Here is a 12,944-nt window from a genome sequence, read left to right as displayed (position 1 = left end):
TTATTGCAGCGCAGATCACACAGCCTTCCTCCTTTAGTGTCGGGGCTCCAGTTCCTGCCCCTCAGACACGCGGTCATGATGCATACCCCCGAGCATCCAGACCAGGTCCATCAGCCCCGGGAGCAGGCATCACGTCGCCTTGAGAAAACCCAGCAACCCCTGCTAGGGGCTGTCTGGGTTCAGTCCTGGCACCTATGGCGCCAGGCTCATATGGGACATCAGTCCTGGCGCCATAGGCGCCAGGCTCATAGGTGCACACTTACCTGATGCAGACCATGCTGCAAGAAGATCCAAGCCCATGTGAGGCCTGGAAGGGACTACTTTACCTTAGGGACTATTTTGTTACTTGGGTGTGGTCGGGGAGGAATACCTACCTGGGACTACTTTGGAGGCTATTTAAACCATGCCCGAAGAGCAGCACACGCTTCGCGTTATTCTGCATCCAGCAGCGTAATGCTCACCGTGCCAGCAGCAGCATCCAGCCTTCTGCCACGCCCGCCTCGAACTGGAGCACCTAGAAAGAAGCAAAGGTTAGAACAAGAGTATTACCTGATTTCTTACCCGATTCCGGATTCATCGCATCTTCAAACCAGAGGAAAGACTTTGTTTTAAACGCGTCGCATCGCCAGCAGCAGCGCCGCACAATACTCACCGTTCCACGCAGCATCTCTTCGATCCAGCGCTGTCTCCATCTTTACATCGCCAAATCCCGGCACCTAAGGGGGACAAGAAACAACAAGGTGAGCAGAGAGAACAGACAGAGACAATCTCTTTAGCCGCCATATGCTTACCTGATTTTTATATGCTTGCCGGAGGTATAATTCATCAGCACGTCACATCTTCTAATGCCGCACCTGCAAGAGAAGGAGAAAGCAGCAAGTTTAACCCTTGGCATTATTTACCAGACAGTTTTGGGTAACACAGACTTTTACCGGAGCGCTTTCAGCTGTCAATCTTCTTATTGGGTCAAAGCTGCAAGATAAAAGAGGAATTGGACAGGAGTGAATTCCATACATTTTGAACTCTTACGAACTATATACTTACGGCTCTTCGCCAGGACCTTTTGGAGTCAGGATTCGTCTACAACTCTTCCAATATCTTCAGGCCAGTGAAGTAACTGGTCATCAACGTGCCCCTGCGTGCTTCGCAGGATGGAGGGCTCATCATTCAAAAATATAAGGTGAGATTGCTGAGAGGGTGCTTCAGAGGTGATTAGTGGGGAGGACAGTGGGGTTGCTATAGCTTGAATCCACAAGTGGCTAATTCTATTTCTCCACTTGTAGGAGAATATTTCTACGGGCAAAGCAGACAAGATTAGGAGGGCAGATCCAGTCAGTCATCGCTGCACTACGCATCACGTGGGTGGAGGCTGCAGCAGTCCGGGTCCGACCGACGCCCCTGTGGGAGCCAGGTGAGCGTAACACACTCCTTCCACCACAGGGGAATGAGCATGCTCAGTAGAAAAGAGTGGGGCAGCCTCTTGGCACGGCTCCCCTTGTATTGTCCAGACTTGAGAAGAAATGAGGGGAGCTGGCTTACAAAAGCACATAAAGGTTGGGGAGGGGTTGGTTATCACTAGGTAAAGGGGGATGCCGTGTTTTGCCCAAGGGCCCCCCACTCCTAGTCCCTAAGGATCCTCCACCCAGGTGATCCTCCCTCACTTCTCCGCCCCCCAGGGTCAGGATCCAATAGCGATGGCCTTTCCCTGGCCACCTGTGCAGAGGATCTAGGAGTGAGTATACCCACAGGTTTCTCACAAGTAGTTCTTAGGGAAAATGTTAGAATATAAAAGGAGAACCCAAAGGCTTCCCAGCAACACTGCACGTAGGGTGCTGCAAACGTGTAACACAGATGCCTTTAAGAGAAATGGAGGAAAGCAAGACTCCTTAAAAGTCTCCATTAAATAAGGTAGAAATAAGGTAAAACAAGGTAAAACAAAGAACAAGTCCCTATGGTTAGAGCAAGTAAGACAGACTGCGCACCTACCTGATTTTGTCTTTGCATATCTACATACCGGATGGAGCACCTGTACCATGAGACGTGGCTTTCCCAGTCTGTGCCCCTACCTGATTTTGTCTTTGCAAATCTGTATACCCGATGGAGCCCCCTGTACTATGAGGTGTGGCTCTGCCAGATTATGCCTTTCTATAACCACCTGTATGTTGCAACATGTATGCGTGATTTTGCACTTTGAAGAATGTCCCTTTGCACTTACTGTAACTAGCGCCCTGATGCCTGAGGGTTTGGTGTGCTGCTATAAATGCAAAAAGAAATAAATGTTAAAGGTTACTTGTACCGCGCACTAAGTATGAATGGGGGAAAAAAGGCTCCTCTCATTCAGGTGAACAAGAAAAAGATGCAGAAGTCCAGCAAAAAGTGCTGGGGTGGTCTCACTAGGAGAGGGGATTAAGCATAAAACTGATAAATCTCCCTAACAGGACTGAATACCAACACACTAGGGTAGGCTTAGGGACGGATCCTTAACCCAGGTTCCACCAGCTAAGGCCAGGTCAGAGTGAGTTAGGGTCAGGACTTTAGGCATGTGTTTCTCTATGGGAGACTGGGGAGGGGAGCAAAAGGTATGTAGACTTACCCCTAAGCTCAAATTCACTGGATACCACTTGTAAAAGTTCCAGACTTCGTTGCTGGCTTGTTCTTCTGTCTTGGTTCATTTCACAAGGGTAGCCCAGATGTCTAAACAGCAGATGTTACTTTCATTGAGGGATTTTATTATCAGTTGGTTGGGGTCCTTAGGAATCTGTTCCAGACAGCTTCCAGTAGAACACCCAAACGAAGAAAGATTTTGACTAATGCAGGTCGGACGGCCACGGGACACCTCAGGGGCATGAAAACAAAGAATTGACGAAGGTAAGGCGATCATCCAGTAACGAATGCAGGAGCAGGCCCAGCACAGCTTACCTTAGTGTGAGATGGCTGAACATTTAAGAGCAGGCGACTTGTGGCACAAGCCGACGATCTAAAAAGTTCCAAGGCTCTGCTCAGAATGGCGATGGCTGCAGCGAGGTAGCCGCAGAGAGAGCTGGTCTGTCCACCAGATGGTACAGGGACACTTCTGAAGGGTCAGCATACATGGATCCTCAAACTGGGATCAAGACTGGGTTTTCCCATCAGTCGAGGGTTACAAACACCAGCAAAGACCTTCTTGAGATCAAGACAGGAGCAGGGCTTCACTGGAACAGTGGGCTTCTCTTCCTCGTAGAAATATTGGCTCCAACTGTGATCTGATGAGCAGGAGCCCTCCTTTTATCCAGGATTCAGGCTGGGAGGATGCCCAAGCCCACCAATGGTAAGGATCTGCACCACATCGGCCCAGCATCGGACATTCAGGCACCAGAGATGTGGACTGGGACTCAACATACCCAGCCCCCTTCTCTGGCACACTCCATCCAAGGCATTTCCTGACCTCAGAAGGCAGGTAGAAGGCCAAAGAACAATGTGGCCAAAGAACAAATGAATAACCTTGCGACACAGTCATCTTAGGGTGCTAGCCACCTTTGATAGCCATTTGCAGTAACTGTGAAAGTGCACATGTAAAATATGTTTTGAAAACTGTAAAAATATCACAGCTGCATCAGCTTGTTTTAGGCATATTGCAACAGTAACCAAAAAGCTATTTCATAAAAGGTTATAAGGATACTAAGTAGCCTAACTGCACTTCACAGTAAGGTGGGTGTGTGCAGATGTAACAAAAGAACTGACAAAGAGAGACATATAGGGCCTCATTACAAGTACCACAGAAATACTGCCAAAAGCAATTACCGTTAAAGCCTCTTGGTCCAGCGGATTTACCTCAGGATTACAAGTGGTGGAAGTCCCAATAATTGTTTTTGGGTCCATAGGACTCCACGGGATTTCGGCAGAATTACTGCCAGTGGTAATTTTGCCCATTTTGCATTTTTTTTTAGCAGTAGGGTGGAGGATTTACCTTCAGCATTTTACTGGAGGAAAACCCTCCACCGTACTGCCAAAATTGCAGTCCGGCGGTGCAGTAATGCAGAGGCAATGCAGTGGTAACATGGTTACCACTGCATTAACACCATGTTCATCTCTGCACCACCGTAATCATAATGAGGCCCATTGGTCTCTCGGTACTGACCAGTCAGTTTCCCCATAGGAATGAGCAAAACAGGCAAGTGAAGTAGAGCAGAAGACTTTATGTACCTCTAAAAACTCATGACAGGGTCCAAAACAAGCAAAAAGAAAGGGTGGCCCCATAGAAGTCTATGGGAAGAAAGCAGCAAAAATAAAATCATTCTTAACACCTGGCTAAACCAATAGTGTGATTGTGAATGCCTTAGATGAGCCCTGGAGAAAAAAGCAACAATCATGATTCCTATGAGTCACAGCTGAATGATGGATCCAATCTGTCTGAATTCATTCTGCGACTAATTCTAGGCTTTGACACACCAATCATGCATGTCACATAAGGGTTTACATTATTAAACACAGTCATGCATCAGTTAGTGAAGGTAAATCTGTGACAACCCTGACAACAAATACTGTAAATAAACGGATACAAGTCACCCCTAAAAAACGATTGCAGCAAGGATTTGGGAGGCCCAATCTCACATCAGGGCCTTAGAATATGAATTTCCTCATCTTATTTGGGAACTGCAAAAAATAAAAATGTTCCAGTTTGTAATGTACTGTAATCATTGCATCCATATCTTAGACAAACTGACATCATACTTCTGTTTGTGTGCACCAAGTAAGAAAACAGTTCTTTAAGGTTTATGAAAGCTGGTGGATCAATAGAGCTGACAAAGTTCTCTTCCTATTCAAAAATTGGTTGCATTGCAGGTTACAGAATAATCAGCATTGGGAGTGTGCCTATGTACTTCTACCAGGAAACATACATAATGCACGATGGTGAACTTCAGCGCAAGTCAGTTCTTGTGCCTGACAAAACCTGCCTACTTTGAAGACTGCCAAGAGATGTGGTATATGGTTAAGTTACATGTACACCTTCTCAATGGGAACGCTAATGGAACTTTACATATTTCCTAAACTAGAATTAACGATAGTAACAGCCGACAGACCCGAATTTCAGTTACCGAGCTAGTGCTTCAGAGGCACTCAATCGCCACAACCTGGCCCAAACTGTGAAGTCATTCCATAACTTATTGAGGTGATATGCCTGGAGGTGTCAAGCCGACCCTATAGGTAATGGGCCGCCACCCAAGTTAAGGGCCCGAGCGCAGCGAGGGTACCTTAATGACGGTGGTGGGCCGTTACCTAGATGGTCACACCGCCACGGAGGGGCATATCGCCATTAGCACCCTTGCAGTTTGCTAGTCGGGTGCTAATTATTATTTTTTTTTAATCAAAGCATCCCGTTCACGGAGAGAAAATATTATACCAGCATGGCTGCTATGGAATAGGAAAGCGGGGCTCTGTATGAAGCCCCTCTTCCATTTCTATGGTGGCTAAACAGGGCAGGGACAGGAGCTGCAGCGGCAGGTTTTGCCGCCGCAGGTTAAGTGGGTTGGGTGGAAAATAAAAAGCAGTGTCAGTGGGGACGAGGGGGGAGATGGCGGGTGGGGGAACCGGCCAACAGGCAGCTTGGAACACGGGCTAACAGTGAGGAAGGATAGCCCAGGCACAATGCCTTTGTCTTGGACGCAAGACAACGCAGCACCACACTGGTTCGATTCCCTATCCCACACTTAGAAACCACAATGCTGGTTTAAGCACGTTATAAATGAACAATTAAATATATTAAATCAAATAAACACTGCCGTGTCAGCCTGCACTCTGTGCCTCCTGATTGGCTGGCTCCCCCGCCCAGGGTGCTAATGTCGATTAGCCCTGTTTGAACTTTCCTATGCCAGATCTATTGATTTAAACAATGTTACCAATTTGTATAGAAAAGATACTACTTAATTTAACATGGCTTTAAATCTCCAATATCAAATTATATTCTGGCAAACTTACATTGTCTTTACTTGCCCTTAGTAGTTCTTGGTGTTCCAGCAACTGTGCTCTCAAGGCGGCAAGCTGCTTCTGCGATGATTCTTCTCCCTGGACACTCTTGGCTCTGCACATTTCTAGGTCACACTGTAGATGCTTCATTTGGAGTAAGAATGCCTCATGATCTGCGGCAAAACTTAACAGTTAATATCAGGCAAGTCAGAAGAGAGCAAAGTGCAAATTAATATAGTTTTGGGAATTGCCTGCCTATACTCAGCTTGTGCTATAATTTTAACAGTAGTCCCATTATCTTATGCATCATAAACAGGACTTGCTATGAATGAATGGCACTCTACATTTTACTGGCTAGATCTCCAATTTAGAGGTTTTCAGTCAAAAATAAGTAAATAGCCCATTTGTCAAAAAACAGCACACAATCTTTAATCTCATAACTTGGAGGACACTATATTGTGCAAGTTCATGTTGTTAATTTCTCAATTGTGTTGACATCACTAACAGTTAGCCATCCATTGGTGACAGGATACCAGACAAGGCTGCATATGATGACAGCAAGTATGGCACACTCCCTGGTCATCTGGGAGTATTTCCTCTCTTGAAAATAAGACAGAGATCCAGATATTCTGAGTGGTGGGAAAGATAGCGAAACAGGGGTGGGGGTGTTGTATGCCTGATCCATATACATTAAGTCTTGGGAAAGAACATGTTAAAATCCTATTATCGAACCTCAAATTTTAGTTATCAATCAAATATTAGTACAGGATTTCGCTATAGTAGCTCCAACATGCTATTCCCAAATATAAGGTCTGGACTCGGGAGCTTTTCTCAGTGTGCGTTGATTCAGAAAGGATGATTGGTGTCATGCATACATCTGGAGGACTGGTAGGAAGATTTCTACATAACCCCCTGGAGAGAGCTGTGCAACCATCTAACCTAATGGTAGATCAGTGTCTCACCCCAAAGGAAAGACCAGAATCTCAATGGTAAGCATGGCATAGCAGTCAGGTTTAATTTCAGGAGGAAGGAGGCTGGCAGGGAGGAACAATTAACCCCAATCACCACCACAAAAGGATACACCACACTGGTAAACTGAAAAATATGCACTATTTTAAGGTGTCACACAAAATATTTATGATGGCAAAATTAAGTATCCATGTAACAAAGCACACTTAGCAGACCACAGTACAAGTAAAAAACTGTAACTGTAAATGTCCAGGTAAGGTCAAACTCACTCTTTCTCCTGCAATGTAAAGCCCATTACACGGTGGCAGACACAGTACACATAGGCTTTCAGAGTAGAGTTAAGAAAATGCCCTAGACAAGATTACACACAGTAATAATTATTACCATTCAGGGTCAGAGGCCAACACTCAGAACTCAGCTTCAGGTTTTCTGCTATGTTCTAAATAAAAGTATTATACATAAAACATAGCTTTGTGAAGAGCTGCAGAGGCCTTGGTGGACCTTGGAAAAACGCTGCAGTCCAGATAAGTACCTTCCAGTACACTTCTAGGACTTAAATGTAGAAGAAAGTGCTCTACAAGAAAAAAATAGGACTAACTCCGTAGTATATCCTGCAGTTATGATTAAATTCCAACAAATTCCCCCTTCCCTCCGACAGGTAGAAAGAAGAATGCAGCTGATCCAGGTGGAGGCCTAGAAGAAGAGATCTAGTGAAAGGTTTCAGATCCAGCATCCAGAGAAGCAGAGCAGGATTCAACCCCAAAGGTAACCAATTGGGAAAGGCTGCAGAGGGATACCTGCAGAACCGGATGACCATGGACCACTAAGGTGGAGTATCAAACACCCCACCAACCCAGGGCCCAAAAGGTAAGTACCTACATTGTTGGTTCCTGATAATGTTGCATAAAAGCAGGCCAACACAGTAAGCAAAGGCTTGTTTTTACAGGGCAAAATGAAGGATCCGGTCACCCACGGTCTTGAACCCTGAGCCAATGACTAACCCAAAAGAACAATCGTCATTCACAGGAGTGGAAACCATCATCCAGAAGTGGAATCAGAGCTTGAGATGGCTCCAGGAAGAGGGTGGAATTGCACACGGAAGACTCTGATGGATCAGCAGACAAAGTTGGATGGCACACCAGCAGAAACAGCCCCTGCTACAGGACAACAGCGGTGGTGCAGTCGAAGACTAGCAAATTTAGTGGGGTCCCAACACTTTTTTTAGGCAACAGCGGCTCCCAAAACCAAGCCGGAAGACCGTGGCAGTAAACTCAGTAAAATAGCCTGAAATGGTCATAAAATGAAAGGTCTGACCCAAGCAGAGAAGGGCCACCAGCAGCACGATGAAGAACTGGGAACGACACCTAGCACTCGAAAATGCAAACCAGAGCACAGGCAAGGGACAACAGTCCAACCAGTATGGACAGCGCAGGTCTCAAAATCGACTACAATGTTGGTTATTGCCAAAATCTACCAGCTGGATTTTAGAAGACCTGCTAGTCTTTCAAAAATCCAGCAGCAATAAGCTCTGTATACAGGGTTTCCCCTACCTGTGCATTCACTCACAGGGGCAGCGTTAGAACATTTTTTCGGAAGTCCAACTAAGGGCTTAGTAAAACCATTCAAGTGAGACAGTACACGACTCCACTCTTAGCATAAGGTTGTACCACCTGAGTTCAGTGTAGCGTAGACAGATCAGCCAGGCTTATCTTAGGATGGAGAGAGGGCTGTAGAATCAGTACAAAGAAATTGTAATACAAATGGTCCAAAGAGAAACAAACACTATGTATTGTAAAAAAATAAATGGTTTATTTAAATACAAGTAGGACCATATACATCTTGGGGGAAATAAGTACCATCATATTACATATAACCACAATTCTAAAAACACAGTACTATGCTTGAAGGTGCACAGACCAACACATAACCTTATTTGGAACAACTAACAAATGTCCCCATCTATGGCGATCTGAGGTGCTGAAGATTCTGCATGAGGCAGACATAACTATTATCTTGCTAACCACCAATCCGCATAAAGCAAAGGTTAAATTATGCAAAGAAGCATAGAAGCAAACATGAGAGCAGTGCTTGAAGTATAAAAATGTTCTTCAGCATCCCCCTGCCCTAAACAGCATCATATCTATTACAATCACTGAATCCTCAGCACCGTTCTCATCTCCTGCGATTCAGGCTAAATCTGTGGCCTAGGAAAGAAGTGATGTTTAGGTGTAAAATGGTATCAAAGTCGGATCTGCGATGTCGATTTTGTTAACAGGAAAAAGAAACATTGCATCACTTGGTTACTTCATGTTGTGAATTAATTTCCAAAAGGAATTTATTATTTAAGTGTTATTTTGAAGATCCTAGGGACATGTCGCAACAGCATTTGTGGATTTTATTTCATGCCACTAGTAAATCTGTATTATATGCAATTGTAAATTTTCTGCGCAGCTTAAATGTGAACAACGTAACGCCAAAAGAATGGGAATCTGATGGGAAGTGAGAATATGTTGTAAGAATGTTCATTTTTATCATTGTGGGTAAAAGTGTGTCTCGATGAATATTATGCTACATTAACAAGAAAAGTGAATGTTGTGTATGTTATTGACATTTGTTTCCCTCTGTTATTTTAAATTATGTTTAATATATCCGGTTGTGATTTGTAAATATTGTTTTTCTTGTATTTTTACTTTTATGTTGAAAGGTTGGTTTGTTTCCAGCCAAAACATTAATTTAAAGAAAAGTAGTTCCAGGGAAGTCAAAATCAATAGTTACCTTTGGAGTAATACAAGGTTAGTAGACCCTAACAGTTGTACTGTGAAACTCAGCAAGAAATCACATAGTAAGTCAACTGGACAATATGCTTTTCAGAATAGTGGAACACTTATTCCAGGAACAGTATACACCTATAACTCTGATTCAGGATAAAAGTTATTCTAGGGGAGTTGGACCTTGGTTTGTAATATTCAATTACAGTTGCTTTTCAGTTAAGACACTATGGGAAGCATTAACAAACCTATTTTAGGATAACACAGTTATACTCAAGGTAAGTAAAACCTATATACTTTTGTAAGGAGCTACCAGCAACCTAAAACGTAAGTGTGACCTAGGCAGACTTATTCTGAACAGGTTAGGCTAACAGCAAGTCAGGGGTTGCAAGACCCGATTGGGGACACTCATACAATTATTCTAACAGGAATAATAAAGTGAAACCAACAGCATTACTTTTGGTTAGAGGGGAACCCAATTCACAGATGAGTAAGTTAACAATCTATCTACTTTCTATTAGAATGGCGAGACAGTTTCTAAGGAAAGTAAGACTTTCAGAATACTTATTTAAGAAGGAACAAAGCTTATTCAAGGTAAGTAAATCCTATAAATACTTTTCAGAATGTAAGTAATAACTTTTTGTAACTATTCACTCTGAGACTTTAAAGTTACCAACTAACTTTTACAAGTAAGTAGACTTTTCAACACTTTTTCTACTTTTCAAGGCAGACCCTTTAAATTATCTAGCCCTTCCCAATTCTAGTGCATGAGTTCTGCCAGAGGCAGAAGAGGGACCCTAGTTGTCTAGGAGCCAACAGTATGCAGGGTGAGATGGGGCTCAGGTGCAGGCAAAGTGAGGGTTCCTGAGGAAGACTGGGCAACCAAGTAAGTAGTTCACTTTGAAAGTAAGTAAGTAAGGGTCCCTGGACTTCAGAGAAGACACCCTAGGAGGATTCCAGCAGTGGGCCTGGGTGAACTGGAGAGACCTCCCAATCACAGTAGCACCCCAAGGATACACAGGAATCGCAAGAGACGGAAGGTAAGTAAATAGTTCAGCCAACAAAGTACCTCCGCACAGAAGAAGAGTTGCAGCAGGAAGACATCAGGATCTTCAGCCAAAAACCCAGTCGATAGATTGCTTTGTCTAGAAGACGGAAGACAGGACACTGGGAGCACATTTGCAGCAGGGATAAATGAAGAAGGCTACAGGCAAGACTTTCCCTCACGGCTAGATGCGGCTCTGTGGATTTGGCACCTTTTTCAGCAGCACAGAAAAAGACAGAATATCGCTGGTCGGATTCTCATCATTTGCAAGGTCCAGCACTCTGATGAGGGGACTTTTCACACTCGATTGATGTCTCTGGAGCTCCAGCAGGATGCCCACAAAGTTTCAGCAAGATTCGGAATTCGGGAGACCATGCACCGCACAATGGCTCGAGGTCCCAGGGCATTGCAGCCCACAATGTCACAGCACGATGTGGGATGGCTCAAAATGAAGGTCTTCTAGAGTCTAGCGAGTTCTCACCAGGTTCTAGGTCTGGGTCGTCCATTTCGGAGTCCCCAAGTCGACTGGAACAGCTGGCTCTGGTTACACAGCAGGCTCTCTGTCAGCAGGAAATCTTCTCAGCCGTATTTCCTTCATCAACCTCTTCGGTTTTGGTTCCAGTGGTCGACTTGACAGCAGCTTCCAGGCTCAGAGTTTTTATCAAGAACTACAGCACAACCTCGCCATTCTCTCCTCGCATTTTACAGAAAGGGGCGGTCTGGCTGTCCAATCAGGACAGCCAGCCCCCCACTGGGAGTTTTTCCCTTTCAGGCAAGGTGGAAGACAAAGGGCTGCAGAGCTTTGGACTCCTCCCTCGCTTCCTGCCTTTCCAGACAGCCTGGAGCCTGGGAGGGGAATCCAAAGGATTCCGCCAAAGACAAAACAGCCACTGAGATTGTTCCCACCTAGAATGGCAGGGGAAGAATTCAGAAACAGCAAGCAAGAAATGGCAGAAAAAGAAGGAGCCCACCATTTTAGTAAAATGGTGGCCCTTCTGTGCATTACCGGGGCTGAATTAACAGCCTGCGAGTAATAAAGACAAAGAGTCAAAGGTAAAACCACTGCCACCAGCCAGTCATGTAAACCTCAAAATTGTAAACATTTTTTTACCAGGTAAGTAAGAAAGGGGATACACTGCATCCTGCCAGCACTCCACAAAAGGTGGGTGTGCTGGCACACTTTATAACATGTAAAGGGGGATGAAAATCCCTCTTTATTACTTGGGAACTGTAGTTCACACAAGTACATGAAAGAGAAATCAACAGGGGAGCCCATAGGGGCAACCCAGCCTAAGCCCAAAAGTTGTAGGAAAGTAACTTCAACCATGCACTATGGCGAGACATACAAAGGTCACCCATAAAAAGAGGAAAAGACTAGGTGAGATGGGAAAAAGATTCCCCTTCACATAGGGACAAGGTAAAATAGCTACCTAGTAAAAGCAAAAAAGTTCTGGGGTTGACACAGGTCAGGAAGATTCATCATTGATATGAAAATCTTACCTAACAGGCGGCCAGCCCACCAATCCCATTAGGAGGATTAAAACAAAGTTTCTAGCATACAGCCAGTCAGGGTGGCCCAAAAACCACCAAACACCAGCCCCACACCCGCACAGAACATGCAGGGGCCTGCCCGCTGCCAGGAACGGGTCTAAAACAATCCAAACCCCTATGGAGGATGCCACCTTGGGTTTGCAAGAAGCCCACATGGACAAAACAGCTATGTTCAGTCTGCCTTGTGGTTTCATGAAGAAAGGATAGTTAACAAAAAAATGGCAGAGCAGGATTTTAAAAAAGCCCACTGGTACTGCAATGGCTACCATTAAGGTGCATTGGGCTACTAATGATGTAAATCGGCTTGCATCCCAGTGTAGCAAAAACTAAACATTAGCTGCAACCTGCCTACCCCCTTAAAGCCTATGTAGAATGATATAATCACCCAAAGAAAAATAGGGGTTCTCAAGGCGCACCTCTGAGCTTAGGAGTAAAAAAGGGAGGTAGTGGCATGTAACTTCAGCAGAACTCCCTCACACAACTAAAATGAATTAGAAACACGAATTCTGCCGCTTTTCTCTGTTGCCGGCTTTTAAATGTACAAGAAGGTCATTTCCTCTTTGATATACAGTCTTGAATCTCATCACCAATTAAGGGACTTGGATCTTTCCCCATTTCAAGGGCTTATTTGGAGAAAGCTCCTGCCTCTTCATAAGGGAATTCTAATG

At 44.7% G+C, this 12,944-nt stretch overlaps 1 protein-coding gene across 3 annotated transcripts in view; it reads right to left on the bottom strand.

Annotated features, from left to right (window-relative positions):
* GOLGA1 (golgin A1) overlaps positions 1 to 12,944 on the bottom strand; it is an 804,100-nt gene that overhangs the window by 83,175 nt on the left and 707,981 nt on the right. For all 3 annotated transcript variants that reach the window (XM_069609438.1, XM_069609440.1, XM_069609439.1), the window contains one exon: positions 5,956 to 6,116. In XM_069609438.1, coding sequence (XP_069465539.1) covers positions 5,956 to 6,116 — 161 coding nt within the window. The remainder of the gene's footprint in view (positions 1 to 5,955; positions 6,117 to 12,944) is intronic.

The sequence above is a fragment of the Ambystoma mexicanum genome, chromosome 8, assembly GCF_040938575.1.
Source record: "Ambystoma mexicanum isolate Mex_15411 chromosome 8, UKY_AmexF1_1, whole genome shotgun sequence".
Taxonomy (NCBI): domain Eukaryota; kingdom Metazoa; phylum Chordata; class Amphibia; order Caudata; family Ambystomatidae; genus Ambystoma; species Ambystoma mexicanum.
Note: the sequence above shows the minus strand (reverse complement) of the source record. Positions and strands in the feature narration are given on the sequence as shown.